The 23,177-nt window shown below is 61.0% G+C and overlaps 2 protein-coding genes across 3 annotated transcripts; one reads left to right on the top strand and one right to left on the bottom strand.

The window, feature by feature from the left end:
* Positions 1-5,917: 5,917 nt before the first annotated feature.
* On the top strand, positions 5,918-15,648 carry LRRC47 (leucine rich repeat containing 47). The gene is made up of 7 exons (XM_042996419.1): positions 5,918-6,554; positions 11,908-12,366; positions 13,225-13,341; positions 13,870-13,985; positions 14,537-14,639; positions 14,946-15,035; positions 15,195-15,648. Exons 1-7 carry the CDS (start codon positions 5,928-5,930, stop codon positions 15,441-15,443), a joined length of 1,761 nt encoding a protein of 586 aa, XP_042852353.1. The 5' UTR covers positions 5,918-5,927; the 3' UTR covers positions 15,444-15,648.
* Positions 15,649-19,071: 3,423 nt separating this feature from the next.
* Positions 19,072-22,252, bottom strand: SMIM1 (small integral membrane protein 1 (Vel blood group)). 2 transcript variants are annotated; one of them, XM_042996246.1, is made up of 4 exons: positions 22,091-22,252; positions 21,737-21,870; positions 20,026-20,145; positions 19,072-19,849 (listed from the first exon to the last, which is right to left on the bottom strand). In XM_042996246.1, the coding sequence occupies exons 3-4, from the start codon at positions 20,133-20,135 to the stop codon at positions 19,723-19,725; spliced, it is 237 nt and encodes a 78-aa protein (XP_042852180.1). In that variant the 5' UTR covers positions 20,136-20,145; positions 21,737-21,870; positions 22,091-22,252; the 3' UTR covers positions 19,072-19,722. The 2 variants fall into 2 exon arrangements, with proteins under 2 accessions (XP_042852180.1, XP_042852181.1); XM_042996247.1 differs by having other exon boundaries at positions 22,123-22,252.
* Positions 22,253-23,177: the final 925 nt, after the last annotated feature.

Below are 23,177 nucleotides of genomic sequence, written 5' to 3'. Positions count from 1 at the left end.
GTGGGATTTGTACCACGTCATCAGCATATACACCTGTTTACTTCCCCGCCACGTGAAAGAAAACACGTTTCAGAAAACCCCTCATAGCCGTTGGAGCAGCACGTCCCTTGAGTGTGTTAGTGACCGGGAGTTTGCACTAACCACTCTCCGTTCTGGGTGAACTAACACTTTCTCATATGGTTGACTCAAAATACAGCAAGAATAGGACTAAGAGAACTACCTTTGCAAAAAATAACTCAATTAAGAAATAAGTAGTGGGGAGAAAGAACGTAAACCTTCATCAGACAGCAGAACACAGATGCCGAGGGAACTGTGACGCGACCCCTCCTGGCTTCACAGATCGCGGCCACGACCTGGTCCCTCCTCCTATAGGCGAGCCGCTCCGTAACACAAGCAGTGATGAGAAACGCTAATCGAGGAGCCATTCTCTTCCCTCTAATCAACACTCGCAAAAAACATGTATGTAGTATTTTCCATATATCGTAACTTTAAAAAGATTCGTAAAAATATTTCACTTTAGTGATTGACACAGTTGGATGCGTTCAAGACCGGTTAGCCTTGCTGGTTACAGAAGGAGCGGGCGTTTCTGTCAAAGTGAGCCCTGCCTAGCGGCTACAAAGACCTCTACAGAGTTAGAGGCTATTAAGGAACTGAAAATAAAGGACAGGCAATTCTGAAGGAAGTGTAGGATCCCTTGGCCATTTATAAATAAAAATGTAAATTTGGAACAGGAATTAATTTCACTATGAATATGTTGTGGATATTTATTTCTCTTATTTTCATATTTCAAAATATTTTAATTTAAAACAAATGTGTCTATAAATTTGGCATCAGAATACACATGTAAATACCTTTAATGAAAATTTTTAACTTTTTAATATTTTAATATAGTTTTCTATTTGTCTTTATTTCAGGCACCAGAATTATAGTATCTAACCAATATATTTTTGTTGTTATTTCAGGGCCTAGGGGTCAGTTCACTCTGAGCATGTTAACACAATAAAAAGGTCACAAAACATCCTGTCACTTTTATTTCAAGATTGTGATTAAAAGGTGAACCAGTTGCATGCACTCTGGCCCACACCGGGCGTGGCTGGGGCGGGTTGGGGCGTGGGGGGGGGGCCAAGCCTGGCCCCACGTAGGGTGTGTCGAAAGGAGTTTCCCGCTGAAGAAGCTAAAGAATTTTAAGTGCGTGTAAATTGGAGAGAATCACTGACCCGCTTTATCTTGTGGGATAAAGTCGGAATGTTGGTGGGGGGAGGGCTGCACTTACGGTCTCTGCACGGGCTCTTCCCTTTTGACAGAGGAACTTTTGCCGGCCAACAAGGCTATTTTGCTTTCAAATAAGTAAAGCGTCAGTATTTCCTCTGTTGATTTCTGGAGTGTTTTTAAGCTTTTATTAGTTTTGGTAATTGTATAATTGCTTCCGTTCTGAAGTTATAACGTACAGGTGCTAGGTGTGTGCACTGCACGAGTGCAGGACGAAAGAGCACGCTTTCCAAAGAAGCCAAGGACAAGCGAGGGGCGTGCGCTGCATTCACACCTGCAGAGATGTGCGAGAGGGAAAGAACCCGCCTGTGTGCTGTTCGAATTAGATGTTCATTTGTGCCGTTGCGTATTTGCTCTTAAAACCTAGGCCCACTGAGCGGTTTGGTGTGTGTGCAGCAGCCTTCCTGGCTCTTGCCCCTCGGGGCTTTGGGGCCTCCACCCACCTCATCCCGGATGAGGCCCGGGCTGAGCCCCCTGGCTCTGAAATGCAGGCCACCAGAGAAAGTGGTCAGTGGGTCGGTGACCTTCTGTGCTGCTTCTGCAGAGCGTGTCCCCCCGGGGTCTCCCGGGACCTTTCGAGGCCCGCACGACGCAGCTGAGGATATCCTCAATGGTACACAGGGACACCGGCTTCCTGGAAGGCAGTGAGCCCAAATGTGCACCTGGGTCGTGATGGGTCAGACCAGGGAGGCCCGTGGACAGCAGCTGATCCCTGCCTCAGTTTCCCCTCTGTGGACTGGAGCCAAAGAGAAGGTGCTGAAGAGGCCCAGCCTGGGCAGTGAGTCTGCAAGTTTGGGGAGGGAGCCCACACTTAAGCTGAGGGGTCCCCCCAGCCCTTCGTCCCTCATTAGGCTGTAGCAGCAAGGGGCTGGGGAACGGGGAGACCCAGGCATGGACCACCCCCTGCCCAGAAGGCCTCAAAACCCCACCGAGCTTCCCAGACCCCAGACCTGCCCACCTGAGGCACTGTGCTGGGATTCCAGGGGAGGGGCCTGGAGAGTGGGGAGGGCTGAGGTCAGACTCCCCATTGGTTGGATTTCCTTGTGCACAGGAGGAGGTCATCCCTAAGCAAAGCCCTTTTGTGTGCTGTGGTCCTGCAGGTTGACGACCCCCCAGGACTCCCCAGGAGAGGTCCTGGTACCTCTCAGTGTCCTGGGACCAGTGTCCTGCCTGAAGGTGGGGGACATTGTGGGAACCAATGCCAGGGTTCTGGATGGAGATCTCTCTCTCCCCATGGGGTAGGGAGCACCTTGGGAGTGCTGTTTACCAAATTCCGGGATCCTGGAATGGGGGGGGTGGGGGGGTTGCACAGTCCCTGGTGGCTGGGGGAGGCCAGAGGGCGAGCCTGCAGATGTCCGGGCCTGGCTCCAAGTCTCAGCCTGGGCGGGGCTGGGATGGAACAGGGCCAGGAACAGAAAAAATAATCACTTACCTTCTTCCTATTGAAAGTTTAAAAGTTTGCTTTTTAACACCAACACCTGTCACCTACCTGGAGCTGATGTTTTGTATTTTCTGCTCCTGAACGAGGTAGAGATTTGTGAAACGACACAAACACAACTAAACAACCCGTCTTTGGAATCCAGTATAATCATGAACGTCCGTGCACGAGAAAGGCGCATGGAGACACCTCACAGAGATGGAAAACACACGCAGACGACAAAGGATCAGTACCCAAAAGATGCGGAATTCCTACTGTCATCAGGAAAGGGACCAGCAGGCCTCCAGCCAGGCTTTCTGTGTGAGTGAAAACAGGTAGGTAATTCCAGAACATGGCACCCAAGTGTTCTGCTGCTGCTGGGACCGGTCATCATGAGCAGAGTTACCGATGGCACACACTCGCCCCCTCACGGTTCCGCAGCTCACGAGTCTGACGGGGTCTCACTGGACTAAGACGGGGGCTCAGCGGGGTGCACCCCTTTGTGGGCGCTCCGAGCAGAACCCGGCCTCTAGAGGCACCCCCTTTCCCGAACCCAGGGCCCCTCCCCCCACGTCCAAGGCCAGCACCTCAAGGTCACCGACTATCCACCTTAGTTCCATTCGCAGCTTCAATTCCCCTGTGCCATAAAACCTAGCACGCTCCCCGCTTCCGGGGTTAGGACGTGGACTTTGTTGGGGGCCATTACTCCGCCCACCATACGTGTAAGGACACCACATGACTAATGTCTATATCACGTTTCAAAAAGGCCCTCACAACCAGGAGGATATTCAGAAAAAGTTTAACAAAGATTACTGATGGCGATACCAGAAAAAAATAACAATACTGACAGGCACTTCAGTATTTACATGAAAACAGTATTTTTACTAAAAATTGTTCACAATTCATATGACAAAAATATCAGGGCAACTTAATATCCAATGCATTTGAAATAATTTATAGGGGCGCCTGGGTGGCTCAGTTGGTTAAACGGCCGACTTCGGCTCAGGTCATGATTTCACGGTCCGTGAGTTCGAGCCCCACGTCAGACTCTGTGCTGACAGCTCAGAGCCTGGAGCCTGCTTTGGATTCTGTGTCTCCCTCTCTCTCTGACCCTCCCCCGTTCATGCTCTGTCTCTCTCTGTCTCAAAAATAAATAAAAACGTTTTAAAAAAATTTTTTAAAAAAATAATAAAAAAAAATTTAAAAACAAAAAACATTAAAAAAATAGTCATGATAAATAAATAAATAAATATAAGCTGGCCCACACAGCGTCACAAGGTTGGCTCGGAGGCATTAGCGGGGCTCCAGAGAAACAAGTCACTTGCTAACCACCTGCATAATCCGTTGGAGACCTGTTGGCAGTGCTCCCCGGAGGCCCCCTTGCTTTACAAGGTAGTAAACTCGGCCTTGCTTCTCAGGAAACGTCTCAACACTTGGCTGCCTACGTAGACTTACCACATAGGAACGTATCCCTAAATAATATCATCTTGAGCTTGACATGTTTTTAAGCCATGCAAATGGAATCACACTACATATCCTTCTGCGTGACCTTGAGAATCACCATGCTGCCGGGCGTAGCCGAATACTCACTCCCAACGCGCTCACCCATTTTAGGAGATGTCTCACCCAGTATTGATCCATTCTCCTGTTGATGGACATCTGGTTTGTTTCCAGTGTTGGCTACTATAAAACCATTAATGTTCTCATAGCCGGTCAGGAGGGCAATATAAATAGCATGAGCTGGTGGACTCATTCCCAAAAATCTACTCCAGAGAAACCAAGAAATCCCTGGGGAAGGCTAAAGTTCTGCAGCGCTTGGGTGGCGTGGCTCCAGCAGGACGCAGAGCACGAGGTCCTGCAGGTTCTGAGCTGCAGCCAGCTCAGAAAGGGGGGCCAGATGCAGGCTCCGAGTTCTGCCCCCACTGATGCCTGTCCTTCACAGATGGAGTTGATCGCAAAGGCAACCAAGCAAAATACCATCTTTTCTCTGGGTGACGTGCTGAGGGGAGGGGGGCGGGTTCCCAGTTAGCCCGAGGACCCCGCTGGAGAAAAATACGGCATATTCACAATTTACTTCTAATACTAGACAGCAGACCATCCACAGCTGCCTGTCACGTGGATGAATCCCAAAGGCATGGTGTGGAAGGAAAGCAGCCAGGCTCGGCGAACACCCTGCACATCACACAGGAAGCGCTGATGTGTGGTGTCCGGGCCCAAGAAAGCCACGCCCCTTGGGGCACCAGGGGGCTGAGGAGCCGCAATAACCCGTTTCTTGTGCATGATGGCTACACGGATGTGTTCAATTGGGGCAAAATTCAAAGTGTGCACACTTTTCTGGGTGTAGATCACACTTCAATACAAAGTTCAAAAATTCCAAAACAAAACGAAGCAACGGAACCCCCCAACCCCTGGGGTGGGGCGTTAATGAGCAGAGGGGCAGCTACCCTGAGCTCGCACTCCCCCTTCCCTCCTCCAACGCCCCAGCTGGCGCGGTGCCTGACCAGGGAAAACTGACCCATCCCCGAGCCCTTCTCAACCCTGCCACCCCACTCAACACCTGGGAACTGGGGGCCATCCCGGGCCGACCCGCAGCCCAGACCATTTATTAGGCCAGAATCTCTCTCTAACCAGGGGCCAGGCCTCAGTCATTGGTAATCTCCCGCTTCCGATGCGAGAGCCACTCATCTGTGGACGACACAGCTGCCCTGGGTGCTGGTGCAAACCAGAAGTTTCGATCCCAGACCCCTGTGCGAGGGCGGACCTGGGGTGGAGGGGCTGTCAGGGCGATCAGGGCGCGGCGCCAGACCCGGGGGGACGAGCGGGGCGTGGGGCCGGACCGGGGAGGGGGTCGCGCGGAGCGCGGGGCGGGACCCACGGGGAGATCGGGGCGCGGGGCTGGACCCGAGGGGCGGTCAAGGGCGATCAGGGCGAGGAACCGGACCCGGGGCAGCGCGAGGCGAGGGGCTGGACCCGGGAGGCGGGTCGCCTCCCCAGGACGCGCCGCTCCGCTACGGTGACTCTTCGAGGTGCGGACTCCGGAGCGCGGGCAAAGGCCCTCGGCCGCCAGGAGGCACCTCTCCGCCACTCTTCCCCGATAGGCGCCCGCCCCGCCCCTCCTCGCTTCGCCCCGCCCCCCGCGCGGCCAGTCCCGCCCCGCGCGTTCTCTCCTCCCGGCCCGAGCCGGAAGTGACGCGCCGTGCCCCGGAAGTGCCCTGGGAGCTGCAGCGGAAGCGGCGGCGCCATGGCGGCGGCGGCGGCGGCGGCCCCCGTCCCCGAGGCCTGGCCCGAGCTGGAGCTGGCGGAGCGCGAGCGGCGGCGCGAGCTGCTGCTGACGGGGCCCGGGCTGGAGCAGCGGGTGCGCGCGGCGGGCGGGCGGCTGCCGCCGAGGCTCTTCACGCTGCCGCTGCTGCACTACCTGGAGGTGAGCGGCTGCGGGAGCCTGCGCGAGCCGGGCCCGGGCCTGGCGCAGGGCCTCCCGCAGCTGCACAGCCTCGTGCTGCGGCGCAACGCGCTGGGGCCCGGCCTGAGCCCCGAGCTCGGCCCGCTGCCCGCGCTGCGCGTGCTCGACCTGTCCGGCAACGCGCTGGAGGCGCTGCCGCCGGGCCAGGGCCTGGGCCCCGCCGAGCCGCCGGGCCTCCCGCAGCTGCAGAGCCTCAACCTCAGCGGCAACCGGCTGCGCGAGCTGCCCGCCGACCTGGCGCGCTGCGCCCCGCGCCTGCAGACCCTCAACCTCACCGGCAACCGCCTGGACTCCTTCCCCGCCGCGCTCTTCCGCCCCGGCGCGCTGCCCCTGCTCAGCGAACTGGCGGCCGCCGACAACTGCCTCCGAGAGCTCAGCCCCGACATCGCCCACCTGGCCTCGCTCAAGGTCAGCGGGGACTGCGAGCCGGGGCCCTGGAGGAGCGGTGGGGAGGGAGCTGCTCCCGGGCGAGCCGTCCCGGGGACGCCGCAGTCCCAGCCGCCCTCCCTCCCGTGACCGGGCCCCCCATCCTCGCGTGGTTGGCTCAACAGCAGGGGCCCACGCCTAAATCTCTGTGTCTTCACGCATTTGTGAAATGATTCAGTGACTGGGCGGGGGGGTACCCAGGCAAGGCCCGGAGATGTGGTTTACCGGGATTACCGCATAATGCCACACTGTGTGATTTTCTGTATGCTGTTCCCTTCACCCCGACGACCGCCTTCTAAAGTTGGAGTTGTTATTCCTGGTTTACCGAAGGCCGGAAGGGGTTGCCGAGTCCACAACAAATCATTTGGGCTTTTCTCTAGACTCCCTTGTCCAGAGGCTGCTAACGTACTCCCGTTAGGTCTGCAGGCCCCAGCGTAATGCTTGGCTGAGACAGGTGTGCAGGAGAGGGGAGGATGGACATTGCAGAGCCCTGCCCTAACTCCAGTCTTGAGGCTCCTGGGCAGCCCTCTTTCCCCGTGTTCCCTTTTCCTTTCGTCCTGAAAAAGGCAGGTCTTTGTTTCTTTTTGCTCCTACTTTTTATCCTTTTCATGCAGACCTTTTTTTTTTTTTTAATGTTTATTTGAGAGAGCACGCACACACAGGAGAGGGGCACAGAGAAAGAATCCCAAGCAGGTCTCGGGGCTCAAACTCCCAAATGGTGAGGTCGTGGCCTGAGCTGAGATCAAGAGTCAGGCATTTAACTGGCTGAGCCTGCCCCCCGCCCCCCCCGCCCTGGGCACCCCATGCAGATATTTTTTAAGCAGTAAAATGTGTATACAGCTTAGCAACTGATCTGTTTCCAGCCGAAGTTACTCTTAACGTGTTGCCACCTGATTTTACAAACGTGTATGTCTGTGTAAAGATGTGTCTGCAAGTGTGCATGAATATGTGTGCACGTGTGTGTGTGTGTAGTTAAGAGAAACGGACAAGGCCTCTCAGCAGAGTGCTTGCTGGCATTTCCAGAAAGAGGCTGTGGGGGGTGCTCCTGGGACCTGTTGGTCACCCCCGGCTATAGGCGTCCCTTTATGGCAGAGGTGTGACGGGTGATGTACAACGCTGCTCGCTCAGGTCTGTTCGGTCTCTTGGTTTTCCAGAAGGTTGACGGGCCAGGTATGTAGCCGAGCGCGGTCCCTCGGGGGCAGGATCGGGTGTTGTACTTCACCTGAGTCGCTTGCCAGTGTGTACGACTGCTTCGTTTCAGACGTTCTGTACCGCGTCCATGGTGCCCACTGGTGACGCGTGTGGCCTTTATCGTGTGCAGACACCCGCATTCAGGTCAGGGTGCGTCTCCTCTGCTGAGCCCCCTGGCCTCCTCCACTCTGGCCGCTGCTAGGCCCCCATCGGCTCTCCTCCCCACGAAGACGCCTGTGTCTTGGGGAGGGTCATGCCAGAGCCGCTTGGAATCCCTCTTGGACTCAGCTGTCCTTCGGGGGCCTCTCTGAAACGATGCCTCCGTGAGGAGCGGTACCGGATCCGTGCGAGGCCGCGTTGCCCTGTGTGCGCGCTGGGGTCCTGAGTACAAACGTGTTCTCGTCCTTGTGGGTGCTGCCGGGAGGCGGCCTGGTGGAGAACTGAGCTCACAGGCGGAGGTGGGGGTCCCCTCAGCGTGTCCTGGCATTGCTGCCGGTTCCTGCACCTGTGAGAGACTGGGGACGGCCACAGTGCCGTGAACAGGGGCGGTGGTGCTGCGGTCACCGTGACTGAGGACCGTGCCAAAACCCGGTGGCCGAAAACAACACCAGTCATGTCACGTGCTGCCCGTTTTCCATCCTGGGCTTGCCATAGACCACGTGTGCTCGGGGCCGGGCTCCGCTGCGATGCTGTGCCGGCTCCTCTGGCCCCATGTCGTCTCGGCACCTCTCCCCCCCGCGGCAGGGTGGCCCAGTTCTCCGACCACAGGGCTCCTTGAAGAAGGGGCTTGGAACCAGCACCCTGGCTCCCACTGCACCCACTGGTTAAGTGAGCGAGCCCAGTCCAGATTCGTGGGGAGACGCCACACAGGATGTAAATGCCCAGAGGCTCGGTTCCACGGGGGCCACCAGAGTAGCATCCCACGGGCCCCCGCTTGTCCCCTCACTTCCCCTGAGGCAGGGAGATGCGTGCCTCATGCACCCTCCCCCAGGAAGCTGCCCCGGATGGGGGCCCCAGACCCTCTTCCCCACTCCCACCACCTGGGACGAGGGAGCCCGAGAGACCGCTGTGTATCCACTGTGCCATAACCTCACCACCTACTTAACTGCCCGGACCCAGCCCGCCCTGTCGCCGTCCTGCTGTCTAGCCATCCAGCTTGGCTCCCCACGGGAGACCTAAGACAATCTGGGGTGGTTTCTCCTGGTGGCATGTGTCCTTGTTCTGGGGTTCTGTCACCTGTGGTGCACCAGGGATGATGTCCCATTGCGTCACCCTTGCCTTTGTCGTAGGCGACTGACTCAGGCCGGGGCGCTGGCCTTCAGGGCTGACAGAGGAATGGGCCTGGCAGCTGGAAGCCGGCTGGAAGGCCACACCGGCCAGGCCTCCCCCTGTTTCGGGGCCCGTGCTCACTGGGACCGTCCACGTGGCTCACAGATGGGACTCCCACTGTGGTCAGGTTTTCCAGAGAAACCAAACTTTGCACGTGAAACCCCTGTCCAGCCCCAAGGAGCCCTTCGTCCATCTCTATCTTTTCATCAGGGTAGAGGTGACAGGCTCACTGGGTGCCCGGGTCACATCCGGGTCCCCTCGGCCAACACGCCCTTGGCTGACATGTTGTTTTCAGTTCGCCCATTCGCCCAGCTGGGGATCTAGGACCCCCCACCCCAGCAGCACATCCCAGCAGAAGGGATGTTCCCAGAGGGCAGTCGGCGGCGTCACCCAGGTCGGAGATGCTTGTGTTACCGGCAGGAAGGGAGTAAGCGGGTGTCCTCGTGGGTCGGCTCCAGGCAGAGGCAGGTTCCTGGACGCCACTCCCTTCAGCCTCTGTGCATTTTGTACCTTTTGGGGATTGGCACGCACAGTCCAGACTCCACTTCCTCTGTCGGAAAGCAAGAGCTCTGTTCCCCGGTCCTGCGTGATTTCAGCCGCGTTCAGGCGTTACCTGTCATCTCGGCGTCTCCTGAAGGTCCTGTCTTCCGTTAGTGTTGCTTTTCTAGGCGTGAGACCTCACGGAGTCTGCTGCTGTGGTGCCCAGCACCAACGGAGCGCAGGCTTGGCGTGGGGGCGGCTTGTCCTCTTACGTGCAGGTGTCCGCATCTCTACAAGGCCCCCACCTCTAGAGCCTGGCACGACTTCCCTGATCTGTTGCTTCCTCCCCTCCCTGTTTACACTCCCACAGGGTCGCAGCACAGGGCCTGAAATGTCCATTATTCGGTCATTGTTGCCTCTGAAAGCGGAGCTCCCCGCCCCCCCCAGTAACCCCACACCTTTGTCCTCTGTGGAGACCTCCCCGGCCTGCAGAGGCTGTGGCTGAAGTGGCCGGGCAGTGAGGCCCCGTCCCCCAGTCTCCCCTCCTTGCCGGCTCTTCCTCTGCTACCTGCGCGCGCCGTCTACCCGGCCGGCTGGTTCTGTGCAGCAGTGAGGGCCGTCCCAGTGCAGTCCTTGAGCCGGCCAAAGCCTCCTGGACAGTGCAGCCGACTCCAAAGCTGGCATGTGCGGGGGGAGGGGGGGTGCTGACCTCAGAATGTCAGCTCCTCGCTGCCACTCACAAGCCTCCGTGTGGCAGAGACCGGGACAGGCCGTGATACAGTCCATTCATCCCCCGCTCCCATTCCCACTTAAGCCGGGGAGAAGGGCCCAGTGAGGCACAAAATGGACACAATTGTACGAAATCGCGTTGCCTACAGCCTCTCGGGCCCCTTGGGCCCCCAAGGTGACTAAAAGCCATGCCTCCTTTCCTCGTCCCCATCCTGAGTGCAAGATGGGAGCCTGCCGCCCTGCTAAGGCCCCAGCATAGCCTTTAGAGTCTCCTCTGCGACACCGTCCCTTCCCCCAGCTCTGACCCCCTCCTCCACTCTGGCTCCCCGGCTTCTCGGCAGTTTGATGGCCTGAGCCAGGACAGCTCTGTTGGTAACTGAGTCTGCGAAGTTCTGTCCGAAGCCCTCTGTACCAGCCAAAGTGGAGGCATCTTCTGGACCATCAGAGCCCCTGCCCCCTTTCCAGTTCATGATGAAGTCTGTCACCCGCTTTATCCAGGCCCATTAACATCCCAGCCAGAACCAGGACTGGTCAGCGGTCTCGCCCACCAAGTGTGAACTCTTGCCGTAGGTTTGCGTGCAGATGGCTGCCTGCCGGTGTTGGCTTTGACCCTGGGTGCAGCCCAGACAGGCCCCCTGTGCCCCAGAGCTCTCCCCAAGCCGCCCTCCCCCGCGCTCACTCCAGCTGGCCAGATAGGAGGGTTTCTTCCGAGGCCCTATGCCCCCTGTCTGCTCTTAGCCGTGCCGAGCAAGGCCAGGCCAGAGCTTCCCATTGGCCCAGGAGGAGAACAAGAAAGGGGCTCTGTGCACGGTGCCCCGCACTGCCTGGGAGGAGAGCAGAGGAGACAGCGGCTGGCCTCTTCCTGGGGGCCTGTCCTCTACCCGGCCGCAGAAGGGGAAGCCGAGACCCCACGACCAGAAGATGCTGCCTCGGTGTCCTGGGGTCTGACCTCGCTCCTTAGTGTTCCTCCTGCCCCGCCTGACCCCTCAGGGCGGCCCGTTGGTAACACGTCTCTGTGCTGCTGATTCCCGCACACGGTTTTGTCAGAGCCCAGGCAGCAGGAGCGGCGGTAGGTTCTTGTGCGAGGCTTCCGTGCCCCCTCTTTAGGCTGCGACATCCCTCCCTGGGTCCAGACGCAGGCCGAGAGCAGGCCAGGGTCGGAGCCGCTCTGCCGTTTTGTGCACGCAGAGTTGGAGCGCCGTGCACCGTGTTCCTGCATGAAGGGTGATGCCGTGTTCTGTCTGTTTAGTTCGTCTGATTTAAAAAATCTCAGCACCATTTTGTGGGGAGCGTGTTTCTGAAGCACACAGTGTTCATGACCGCACGTTCTCCGTGTCCTGTGCTCCTCCTCTAACCTTGTCCGTTGGGACAGTTGTCACAGGGAACTTGCAGGGGAGCAGGAAGAGGAGGACAGGCATTCTGTGGGGACCGCTGGCAACCACCGTCCCCCAGCCCCCCGTCCCCCGTCCCCCTCAGGGCTGCTTGGTGGCTGTAGCGGGCGTCAGTCTGGGCACAGACCGCAGGGGGCGCGGGGGTGCTGGAGGAGGCGGCACGGCCCCGTGGCTGGGTGGGCTGCGTGTGACCGGGTCCTCTGTGTCCCTCGCAGACGCTGGACCTGTCCAACAACCAGCTCAGCGAGGTCCCGGCGGAGCTGGCCGACTGCCCCAAGCTCAAGGAGGTCAACTTCCGGGGGAACAAGCTGACGGACCGGCGGCTGGAGAAGATGGTCCGCGGCTGCCAGACCAGGTCCATCCTGGAGTACCTGCGCGCCGGGGGCCGGGGCGGCGGGCGGGGCGGGGGCAAGGCGCACGGCCCGGAGAAGGACGAGGCCCGCAGGAGGCGGCGGGAGCGGCGGCGGAGGGAGAGCGGCGAGGGGGAGGACGAGGAGGTGGGCGGCGCCGGCCGGATGCTGCTCCGGGTGCTGCACGTGTCCGAGAGCCCCGCCCCGCTGACGGTGCGGGTCAGCCCCGCGGTCAGGGACGTCCGGCCGTTCATCGTGGGGGCCATCGTGAGGGGCCTAGACCTGCAGACGGGGAACGCGCTCAGACGGCTCCTCACCTCCCAGGTGGGTGTGCGCGGCCCGCGGTGGGGGGGCGGGGGGGGGGGGCGGGTGGCCCGGTGTCACTCTGCACGGCGGGACCTGGCTCCGGGCACGGGTGAGGATGACACCCGCTGGGTGCGCCCCAGGGCAGGTCGGACCTGGGCCTCGGCCCCAGGAGGCTGCCTGCCTGTCAGCTCGTCCACAGAGACCCTTCCCGGCCTGCCTCGTTTCTGAAGGCTTTGTTGCGATGGGAGATGAGCGTTTCCCGAGTTTCTGACATCTTGGGGGATGGGATTTGGGGTTTCTGTAATGAATTGCACAGTTGGTTTCGTAGAAGACAGTACGGAGATCGTCAGCACTGGCCAGCCTGTTGTCGTGTGAGCTGTTTAGTTTTTGTTCAGGTTTTAGCTAGAAGAACTTCCTGGTTTGTTTTTGTATGCAGTCTGCCAGCTTTTAAAGTAAAAACCCCATCTTTGAAGTTTGCAGACCCCCCACCCCCACCCCAGTGTGGCCCGTGGGGACAGAGGCAGCTTTCTGGAAGCTCATGTTCAGGGAGGAAGCAAAGGGCACTCCCAGCCGGGAGTTTAAAACCCAGAGATCGGTGTTTTGGAAGGAAACCATGCTGCGGGTAGTTTTCTTTTAAGTCCTACTTCTGTTTATTCAGTCATAAATTCTAGTTCAAGGAGGGTTCTTTGAAGTCTCAAATACTCTGTTCCAGACTTAGAGAAACAAGAAATTCTGCCAGTAAACAGATAAGATAATCATCCGGGGAAGTTTCCACAAAATACATTTTTGGCTGGGGAGGCCGAGGGGGGAGGCCAGGGGGGCAGGGCATCGGGGGCAGGGCGCTGAGCTCTGGATGCCTCGGGCCGTGTGTTGCAGACCAAGCTCCACGAGGAGCTCTGTGAGAAGAGAACGGCCGCCACCATCGCCACCCACGACCTCAGAGCCGTCCGCGGGCCCCTGCTGTACGACACCCGCCCGCCGCAGGACCTCAAGGTGACGTCCTGCGCCCCTCCCTGCCTGCCGCTGCAGCGGCCCTGTCCGCGTGCCCCCCTGACAGGTGCACTCTGGTGACGCCAGTTCTGAGAGAGAATCTCAGGCTGCTCCTGGCGGGTTCGTCAGGCCCGTTGTAAAAGTGAACTCCTCAGGGAAGGTAGCAGCCGGAAAGTGGTTTCCTTCGTGTGGTCCCTTTTAAGCAAAACTTGTGGTTTATAGCAAACCGCAAAACCCCTCGTGTGGAGCTGAGCTTCATGGGCCTGGCCGGTCCAGGTCTGCCCCCTCCCTCGGGTCGTCCAGGGGCCGCAGGCCTGGGAGACGCCGTCGTTTGTGGGTGGGCTGGAGGCTGCGCTCCGCCTTGAGGGGCCGAGTGCTGGTGAGGTCCCCGAGGGGCGCTCATGCATGCCGGAGAGGGGCCCCGTGGTCACAGGGCTCCCCGAGGGAGCGCCAAGAGGGGACGTTGATGCCAATGGCCCGGTGAGCACAGGAGGCCCCGCCGGAGCTCACGGAGCAGTGTCCGCCCCACAGATCGTCCCCTTGGGGCGCAGAGAAGTCAAGGCCAAGGACCTGGTGCGGCAGCTACAGCTGGAGGCCGAGGAGCACAGGAAGCAGAAGAAGAGGCAGAACGTCTCAGGCCTGCACAGGTCAGCGGGCGTCCCCTCGGGGCGCTGTCCCCACCCCCGCTCGCTCCCAGGCTGACTGGCCTGCATCCTTCTCCTCTTCTCCTCCCCGATGTTGAGAAAACCTCCCAGACCTCGTTCCCCAGGCTATCAGGGACTCTTGCCTGGGGTGAGAGCAGCGCTGCTAGGCCTCTCCTCTCGAGGGCCCCAGGCTCAGATGCCACTTTGGGGAGAACCGTCTTTCTCAGGTGCAGGCTCTGTGGCCTGGAGGGACAGCAGGGTCCACGCCGGCTGCACGGGGACATAGGAGGGCACTGCGGTCACCCCCTACGTTCTGTCCATGTGACGCGGGGCACAGGTTGGTGAAGGGCGACCTGTGGCCACAGGACCAAGAGGGCGCCCAGCCTGCCGGCCACCGTTCCCGTGTGAGCGCGGGCTGTAGAATGTCCTTCATCCAGAGCTGAGGACACACTCCCTGGTGTTGCACCGACTTTGTGTAAAGAACTGATTTGTCCGGTTCGCCTCTAGGCACGTTTTCTCGTAGTGTCGTCTCCACTCTGTTTCCTCCCTCACAGGTACCTGCACTTACTGGACGGTAAAGAAAGTTACCCCTGCCTTGTGGATGCAGATGGCGATGTGATCTCCTTCCCGCCCATAACCAACAGCGAGAAGACGAAGGTAGGGCGCCGTCTGCACGTGCGTGTCTGGGGCTGTTTCACGTGCAGATTTAGCACAAGCGTCAGTCGCACAGTCACGGGATGTCCCGCGGGACGGACGCGCAGGCCTGAGAGCCCGGGCCGCTTGCACAGAGCTGGGCGTCCCCGTCACAGTGCGCACCAAGAGCCCCCGTGTGCACGGCCTTCTGGCGCATGCCTGTCTTCGGGAAGGGGACACTGTCTTAGAGGCTTTTTTTTGGAACAGCTGCTGATGTCTTACTTTCGACAGCTTTATTCTTTTCTGAAATCATTCTCATTTCCTTTTAAGATTAAGAAAACCACCTCAGATTTGTTTTTGGAAGTAACAAGCGCCACGAGTCTACAGATATGTAAAGAGATCATGGACGCCCTGGTGCTGGTGAGCCAGCCTCATCGTCTCGCCCCGTCGGCGCTCTGGCCGCGAGGCACAGATGACATGTGTCGCCCCCCCCCCCCCATCTTCCTGCCACCCCTCGCATGGCTGCCTTTGCCGCGTATCTTTCCTGATCACCTCTGAAAAGATGTTTTTCTTTTGCAGAAAATGGCAGAAATCAACAAATATACGTTAGAAAATAAAGAGGACGGGTCCGTTTCAGATACTGAAGCCGACGCACTTTCTGGACAGCTTCCGGAGCCCAGCACGAACGCAAGTGCAGACACGGCTGGGAACGGCTCCCTGGTGGTGGAGCAGGTCCGGGTGGTGGATGAGGAAGGGCACCTGAGGGTGGTGTACCCCTCCAAGACGGACCTGGCCCTCGCTGCTCCCCACGTGACCGTGATCCGCTGAGCCCCGGGCCGCGGCAGGGCGCGTGTGCGATGCTGTTGTGTTGTTTGTTCAGTTTCACCTCGGTGGTTTTTACGATGCGCGTCCCTTGCTTTTCCAGACGATTCTGTCACAGATGATGCCGTGTTGTCGCGTGCTTAGGTGACTTTGCCTTTCGGCACCAAACTGATTGTACTAACGCTTTGTATGAAGTTTCTCAAATACTGGAGTGAGCCGTTCAGGATGTTTGTTCCGAAATCACGTAGACACAGCGACTAACGTCATTCAGGGGAGAAAGACACTGATTGGTTTCGCTATTCAGATCTAAACTGGGAAGCTGAACAATGTGCGTTTCACAGAACCACACAATTATTTTTCTACGATACAGCAGCTTTTAAAATCGCACCGAACCAGTAGTGCAGCTTAGAGGCCTGGAGTGACACCATGTCCCTAGCTGGCCACAAATCATCTTTCTATGAGAAGAATATTTTTATGTGATCTTGGAATTGGCAAAGGCATTTTTCTTAATACCGTGGATGCTTTAGGGGTAGAGCCGCACGGTTCCCTCACGCGACCCTGGCAGGGCAGAAAGAGGATCGGGGCTTTGCTCACTTGTGCAGTCATGCCACAGGGACGGGCAGACGTCGGAACGTGCAGCTCAGGGCCAGCACGCAGGTTTCCGGTGCAGAACAGGCTTCACAGACGCATGGGACACCTCTGCCGTCAGCTGGCCCAAGCACGGACAGTGGCCATGGCCGCATGAGGGGTGAACTGTTGTGCAGCATCTTGTGTTTTAGGGATTTCCAGGTTTGAATGTCTGGGCCCATAGACCACCAGTGTGTGTGTGTGTGTGTGTGTGTGTGTACGCGTGCGTGTGTTTACGTGTGTGAGCACACACACTCCTCCCTGGAGGCAGAACGTGCTTGCAGCCAGGCACCAGCCAGCCACAGAGTAGGTGGGTTTTACTGGCCTCTGCCTCGTAGGCGGTCTGGATGTCAAGAAACTGCCTCCCTGGCTTTTGTCATTTACTGACTCCGTCTGTTTCGTGTTCTGTGACTTGACTCGCAAAAGACGAGCCGTGTGTTCTGCTGATTTGGGGAGCATTTGCAAGAGGCCACACTGAACCCAGGCCCTTAGCCATCAGGACCAGACACGTGTGAAGCTTGAGCCTCCTCCTGGGGGGGGGGGGGGGGGGGGCACACTCACAAAGCCACACGGTTCTCTCAGAGCTCAGCCAACCTGCTTTGTAGGACAGGACCCAGCTGCCTTGAGACCCTGTCCTGGTTCTGGTCACCTGCAAGCCTTTCCGTTGGCCCCTGAAGGCGGTGGCTGCTGGGCTGGGCTGGGCTGAAGCAGGTGCACCAGGGTGGCTCTGCCTGGTCTTGTGAACCCCAGACCTGCCAAATGTCTGTGTTGGTGGCTCTGGCTTGTCATCTTATGAGCCTTGGGCGATCGGGACAGCAACTGCTGGCACCGTGGCCAGCTTGGGGTCTGTGGCTGGGCCACGGCCAAGCGGTTCTCTTGGCTCCTGGCACTCGGTTCCATGGCCAGGCCGTCTGGTCTGTGACCTCGCTGACGTGGACAGAGACGCCAGCCCCACCGCCCGTGACGCAGCTCAGCCCCGGGTGAGGTGCTGGATGTATTCAACTCACCGCGGAAACAGGATGGTCTTCCCTTGGCCGGCCCGACCCACTCATAAACCCAGACACTCTTTCTCTTTGCCAGTGCGGCCCTCTAATAAACATTTAATAAGAACATCTCCGCTCCTCCCCAGTGAAGCCTTTCCTGCCAGTATCTCGGGGAAGTGTCTGTAGGGAAACTGAGGACCTGGACCCACCCCACCCCACCCCATCCCCGCCTGCCAGCAAAGACCAAGAGGCACTGAATCATCACAGTCTCAGCCCAGAGAGGCTGCTGGGCTCTCCAGGCCTGGAGCGGGGGGGGGGGGGGGGGGGGGGGGGGGGCAGACCCCCCCCACCCAGGGGCAAGATGGCGGGGCGCCACATCCCTTTCCCAGCATCCTCCCCTACCCCCCGCCCCGGGGCGGAAGGGGGCTCCCCAGGGTATGTGGCCCCAGGGGGCCATGGGGAGGAACCACCACCTCTGTTGCAGCCAATCCGGCTCTGGCCAGGCCCGGGGACCACACCTGGGCGGGGGCAGGGGTCGTGTGCGCCAGAGGTCGGGCTGCTGGCGGAGCCCAGGGAAGGGGATGCTGTGTAGGGAATGGACTGTGCAACCCACTCTCACCTGGAGGCTTAGGGGCCTCAGGGCACACAGGGCATGAAGGCCGCATCAAACGGCCCGTCATCTGTCCCCGTGGGGTCCCCCAGTCCTGGGAGTAGGTATGTGGACCCACAGGGCTCACTGGGCGGGGCTAGATGAGCTGCACAGGCTGAGGGCACCTCCCTCCCCTGATCTCAGCAGCACCCATGTGCCTGGACAGCACCTGCTCACTGCCCCTCCTTACCCCACCCTGCCCTCCCCGCCCCTCCCCCGCCCACTGTACTCCAGCCTTGTCCCCGGCCAGTTCCATCTGACCTGCCCTTCAGCAGACCCACTCCGTCCTGCCCTCGGGCTGCCCAGGGAGCAGGACCCCAGAGCCTGCAAGGCATTTCGGGAGCTAGGGAGGCCAGAACGGCCGTAGAGAGAGCAGCCGTGGGCCTCCTTTCCGTCCAGCACCCCAGCCCGGCTCTCGGCAGTGGCTACACCCAGCCTCGGGGAGGCCCAGCCCCTGCACCTCAGGAGCAGAGTGCCAACCTCCTGGAGTCCACGGAGGCCATGCAGCCCAACTGAGCCCCACCCACCCAGTGCCCACCCTGTGGTGGCTCCAGCTGGGGCACCAAAGTTGGGCTGGGCAGACGTGGGCCTGCCGGGTGGAAGCCCAAACAGGGCTGGGAGGTGGGGTCTTTTGGAGACAGGTGCCGAGGCCCAGAGATGGGAGGCTGGCTGGACCAGACCCTCTGCCGCTGTCCCCTAGCCAGCTCTCCTCGCCCCCAGCCCGCAGCCAATCGCTCCTGAAGCATCGCTGCTTGGAGACCCCCGCCCAGGACAGACCCCACCAGGTGCTCTGCTTTCCTGGTGGACAGGGCCTGGCTGGGATCACCTGGGTGCAGCCCTGCCCAACGGGCAGGCCGGTCTTTGGTGGGGGTGGGGGGGGCGGTCTCTGCCCTTCCCCTCCCCCTCCAGCTCGGCCTCGGCCACGCAGGCTTGCCACGTGGCCTTCAACCTCCGGCCCCACAAGGAGTGTCTGTCCTTCATCTCCAGCCCTCAGTCCTTGGGGAAGAAGCACTCTCCTAACTTTGTGTTTCTGCCACAAAGGGTCTGCGGGGCCAGAGATGTGAGCTTGTGGCAAGTAGGTGGGGGTGAGCACAGGCCCAGGAGGGCAGGTCTTGGGAATCCGCTGGGCAGGCAGGAGCAGCCTGAGCCTCGAGGCCTTGTCCACGGTTGGTTGGGCGAGGGAGGAAGACGTTCCGCCACCTGCCAGCCCTCAGGCCGACCCCCAGGGGCTCGCTTCCCACCAGAGGGCGCAGCTGACACACACGGAGTCCCAGAGCCAAGTGGGAGGAAGGGCCCTTCCCAGAAGCCTCCCACTGTTGTCCGAGGGCCTCCAGCTGGCCTCACGTGGGCAGGCGCCTGGGGGGCCCCCGTGGGAGAGGCCCTCACCCAACCTTCATGCAACAGACTTTTAATGACTGCATCGGTGCACAGGTTCCCATCCGCCCTGGGCATGGCGGGGGCAACGGCCTTCCTGCTGGCTCCAAGCCCCGGAGCAACTATGCCCACCGCACCGCAGACAACACTTGAGGGTGGCGCCCGCTCCCCACCCTGCCCAGGATCGACTTCCGGGATGGGGTCTCAGCCCGGGGAGCGGGGCGGGGCAGAGGGACATACATAGCCCCGCCTCCCCCAGAGCCATCCTTACAAAACAAGAGGGCCCAGAGGCCCACCCAGGCACCCCCAGCCCCATACAGCGCCAGCTCAGGGAGGACCCAGCTCAGACTGGGCCGAGTCTCCCGGCCACGTGTGCCCCTGGCTGGCTGCCTGTGCGAGGCATGTGTATATGTCATCGAGGACCTGTGTCCCTGTTCCTCTGTGTGCCCCTGGATGGCCAGTGACTGCTTGCTGCACAGTGGGGTCTGGGGGGGGGGGGGGGGGGGGGCGGCGAGTCTATGCACGTGGAGGAAACCTGGTGTATACAAGGATCCGTGTACATGAGGGTCTGTGCATGCAAAGGGGATTCTGGTGTACAGGGGTGTCCGCCCGGGCCCGCGTCCCCGGGCACATGCGTGCGTGCTGGGAAGCCTTATTTGCACTTGTGTACGTAGTAGCCGGTGACGTAGCCCAGGATGAAGACGGCCCAGAAGAGGGCCACTCCGCCCAGCACCTTCAGGGCGATGCCCAGCTTGCCTGAGCACAGCTTCCGGGAGATCCTGGAGAGGGAACCGCCAGCACGTGAGCCCGAGTGGGCTGCGGGGGCTGCGGGGGCTGGGCGGGGGAGGGAGGGGGGGGCAGTGGGCCCCGAAAGCAGGAGGGCCTGGCACTCTGCTGACACGCGGCAGGCGGAGGGCGTGACCCAGCGGGCGGGGCTCCTCCCCCCAGCCCTCACCTCGCCCAGCTTGAGGCCTCCTCCGTGCTGGACACGGCAGCCACGTGGACTTCGTCCCGGCTGCTGTCATCCCACCTGCTGTACTGGACGCCACTCTGCTGGGTCTGCATGCTGCCCGGGCTACGGCCAGAGGGGCAGGGGAGGGGCTGAGGGGAGGGGGCGGGGGGCTGAGGGGGGCGGGCGCTGAGGGGGCGGGGCGCAGGCTGAGGGGGGAGGGGCGGGCTGAGGGGGCGGAGCGGGGGAAGGGCAGAGGCACTCTCGGCGGGCTCCTCCTTTACCGGGCTCCTCCTTTACCGGAACCTTCTCACCTGGCTCAGCAGGTGAACCGACGCCAAGTGGTCAAGCCACTTGCCAGGGTCACATGGGAGCCGGCAAAGCGGGAATCCAACCCAGGGAGGCTGCAAATCCGCCAAACCCTACCCTCAGGAATGTGAGAGGCTGCCTCCACCCAGGCCAGGCCCTCGCGGGGGCCTCCGGGACAGCTGCTGGGCCCTGGAGACTGGACGCGGCGGGTCCTTGGCCGGATAACGGCTGCCCCCCTCCCCGTTCCCGACAGATCAGGCCCCAGAGCTTCCCCGGAGGCGGGGAAGGACAGGGACGGGGCGGCGGCTGGTACAGGCTGGCTGGCTGGCCGGGGCAGGCGGGCAGCCCTGTCCTGTGTCCTCTGGCCTGCTCGACTTGCAGCCCCTCCCCCGACACCGCCTGGGGGAGAAGCTGGGGCCTGTGGGGGTGGGGGGGCGTCCAGGCGCCTCTCTTCCCGGGACCCCCTCCCAGGGACACTTGGGGAGGGGCTTAAAGGCACAGCGGGCCCCTGAACGGCAAGAGGCCGACCCAGACACTGCTGAAACCCAGCAGTTCTTAAACTCCTGACGTGCCTCCCCCGTCCCAGGCCAGTGGGAGGAAGGGAGGAAGCCCATCTCGGAGCCTCAAGGCCTGCCTCTCAGGCGGGAGCCACCTGCTTGGTGGCAGCCACTCAGGTCAGTGGCCGTTCTCAGGCCCAAGGGAGGCCAAGCGCGCACTGAGTGTGAGTTCCGCTTTCCCAGGTGGGTCTGGGAAAGGGGCTACTGGGCCGACTCTGTTAGCTGTCTACCTAACGTCCACCTCCTTCCACCTGGGGGCACAATCCTTAGCCGGTTCCAGGCAGCAAGGTGCTGCCCTAAATGACAGCCGGGGGCTAATTCAAGCTTAATACCTCGGCCGCTGGGCGTAGCAGGAGCTACAGGGTTTTTGCTCTCACGAGAGAAATAGCAGCGGCTTCTTTCTGGCCGCCCTGCAGTGATGGCCGGAGCTGCAGCAGCCATTTTGCTACCGGATAGCCACGCAACGCCAGCCCTGACAGGGTGGGGGGTCTCCAAATCCACACCCATTACCCACCTGTGGGCTTCTTTGTGTGAGAAGACTCAACCCACACCTGTTCAAGTCTGGGACAAGGAATTCCCATCGTGTGCACCAGAAAGCATTCCCAACCGATGGAGACTGTGGCTTTCAAGCTGCCCTGACTGGACAAAGCCCCTAGAAGCCAGTGAAGTGCCCAGAGCTGGGCTCCTGAGGGCCTCACTCTCCAGCCCCCCACTGGAAGGTCCCGCCCTGTAGCAAGAGCCTGGGGCTGTGCTGCCCAGAGCCACCAGCCAAGCTGGGGGCCCTCGCGGGTACCACCCCATACCTTAGACCCCTTCGCTCCCAAAGCACCCCCGAGGAGCCCACAACTTACAAAGGGAGAGTCCTGGCGAGGAAACCCAGACTCAGGAGCCCAGGAAGGTGGTCAGGTGGTCAGAGCCTGGCCAGTAGATCTCACCTCCTCCCAGGCCACAGGTCAAGGTCCGAGGTGCGGCCGATGCCTCCAACCTGAAAAACAGGGGGGGAAAAAACCCACAGAAAATAAAGTGTAGAGGACGGGCTCTGCGAGGAGCCGGGGAGGGAAAGGAGGAGCTCTGGGGTGTCCCGGGGCGGCCAGCAGGAACCAGATGGCCCTTTCCGGCTCGTGGCCGTCCCTCCACGGGTTGGGCCGGGGCGGGGCGGGGAGAGGGGGTCGCTTGGCCGGCCCAGACCCTCCCCCGCCTCCTACCCCGCAATTCCGCTCTCCCGGGCGACGCTCACAGGCCAGGGGGGCCGCGGCCAGGTCCACCTCCGCGGTCCGCCCGCACCAGGAAGCTGCGCCCCGACGCGTGTCCCACAGGCCCCTCGGCCCCCGGGCCTCCGAGCAGCGCAGACGTGCAGCCGGCCGGGAGGAGCGGGGCCTGGGGCGGGGCCTGGGGCGGGGTCAGGGGCGGGGTCAGGGGCGAAGCGAGCCGGGAAGCCGAGCCCAGGCCGCAGGTGCTCCCGGGGGCGCCGCCGGAGGGCGTGCAAGCTGCAGGGAAGGAAGGCAGTAGGTGCCGCGGGGGCGAGGGCCCGCAGGGGAGAGGGGACCGCGGGAAAGAGAAGCGTGTGAGGGAGGGCGTAGCAGGGGCGAGGGCACGCTGGGAAGGGGCGCCGCGAGGGAGAGGAGCTGTCAGGCGCGAGGGGCGGCTAGGGAGAGAGGCCGAAGGAGCCGCTGGGCCCTGGGGGGTCCCAGGCGTGAGAGCGGGGGTCCTCCACCAAGACCGCGCAGGGACGGGCTCGGGCGCAGAAGCGGGGCCCGGAGCCTCCGGACGCGCCTGGGTCTGATCCGAGAGTTGAGGCGGCCTGCAGGGGGGGGGGGGGGGGGGGGGGGGCGCTGCGGAGCTACCCGCTGCGTCCCTTCAGTTCGCGCCCTGGGCGAGGCGGGTCTGGCTGCGCGCACGGGTGCGGGCGGAGAGCAGAGCCGCGCCTGATGGGTTCCTTCATTCAGCGCCTGTTTATGTGCCCGAAGCCTGCGGTGCGCAGGACGCAGACAGAGGTGCCTGGCCGGCCGCCTGGAGCTGTCCCTCCCGCAGAGTGATGGAAAGGAACAGCAGCAGGAAAAACGGCCTCCATCCACCCTCTTCCAAAGGGGTCGCCCCAGCCAGGGAAGCCCCCATTTCGGAAGTGGCCCCCGGTGGGCCCAACTGAAGGAGCCGATAGGCACCCAGGCTCAGGCCCTCAAACCCCGGGGCCTCTGGAGGGGGCCCTTGCTCCGTGTGGGGATCTCCCCAGGAAGGAGCCAGGGATGCGGATGGGGGCTGCGGACGGAACCCGAGCCCCCACGAGTCCCGGAG

The sequence above is a fragment of the Panthera tigris genome, chromosome C1, assembly GCF_018350195.1.
Source record: "Panthera tigris isolate Pti1 chromosome C1, P.tigris_Pti1_mat1.1, whole genome shotgun sequence".
Taxonomy (NCBI): domain Eukaryota; kingdom Metazoa; phylum Chordata; class Mammalia; order Carnivora; family Felidae; genus Panthera; species Panthera tigris.
Note: the sequence above shows the minus strand (reverse complement) of the source record. Positions and strands in the feature narration are given on the sequence as shown.

Bases quoted from the DNA above. Each gene is read 5' to 3' on its own strand.
- LRRC47 (XM_042996419.1), top strand. From the start codon at position 5,928: ATGGCGGCGGCGGCGGCGGCGGCCCCCGTCCCCGAGGCCTGGCCCGAG. The intron at 6,555-11,907 runs GTCAGCGGGGAC...TGTCCCTCGCAG, and splicing joins CCCACCTGGCCTCGCTCAAG to ACGCTGGACCTGTCCAACAA. The intron at 12,367-13,224 runs GTGGGTGTGCGC...CGTGTGTTGCAG, and splicing joins GACGGCTCCTCACCTCCCAG to ACCAAGCTCCACGAGGAGCT.
- SMIM1 (XM_042996246.1), bottom strand. From the start codon at position 20,135: ATGCAGACCCAGCAGAGTGGCGTCCAGTACAGCAGGTGGGATGACAGC. The intron at 19,850-20,025 runs GTGAGGGCTGGG...TTCCCTCTCCAG, and splicing joins GAGGCCTCAAGCTGGGCGAG to GATCTCCCGGAAGCTGTGCT.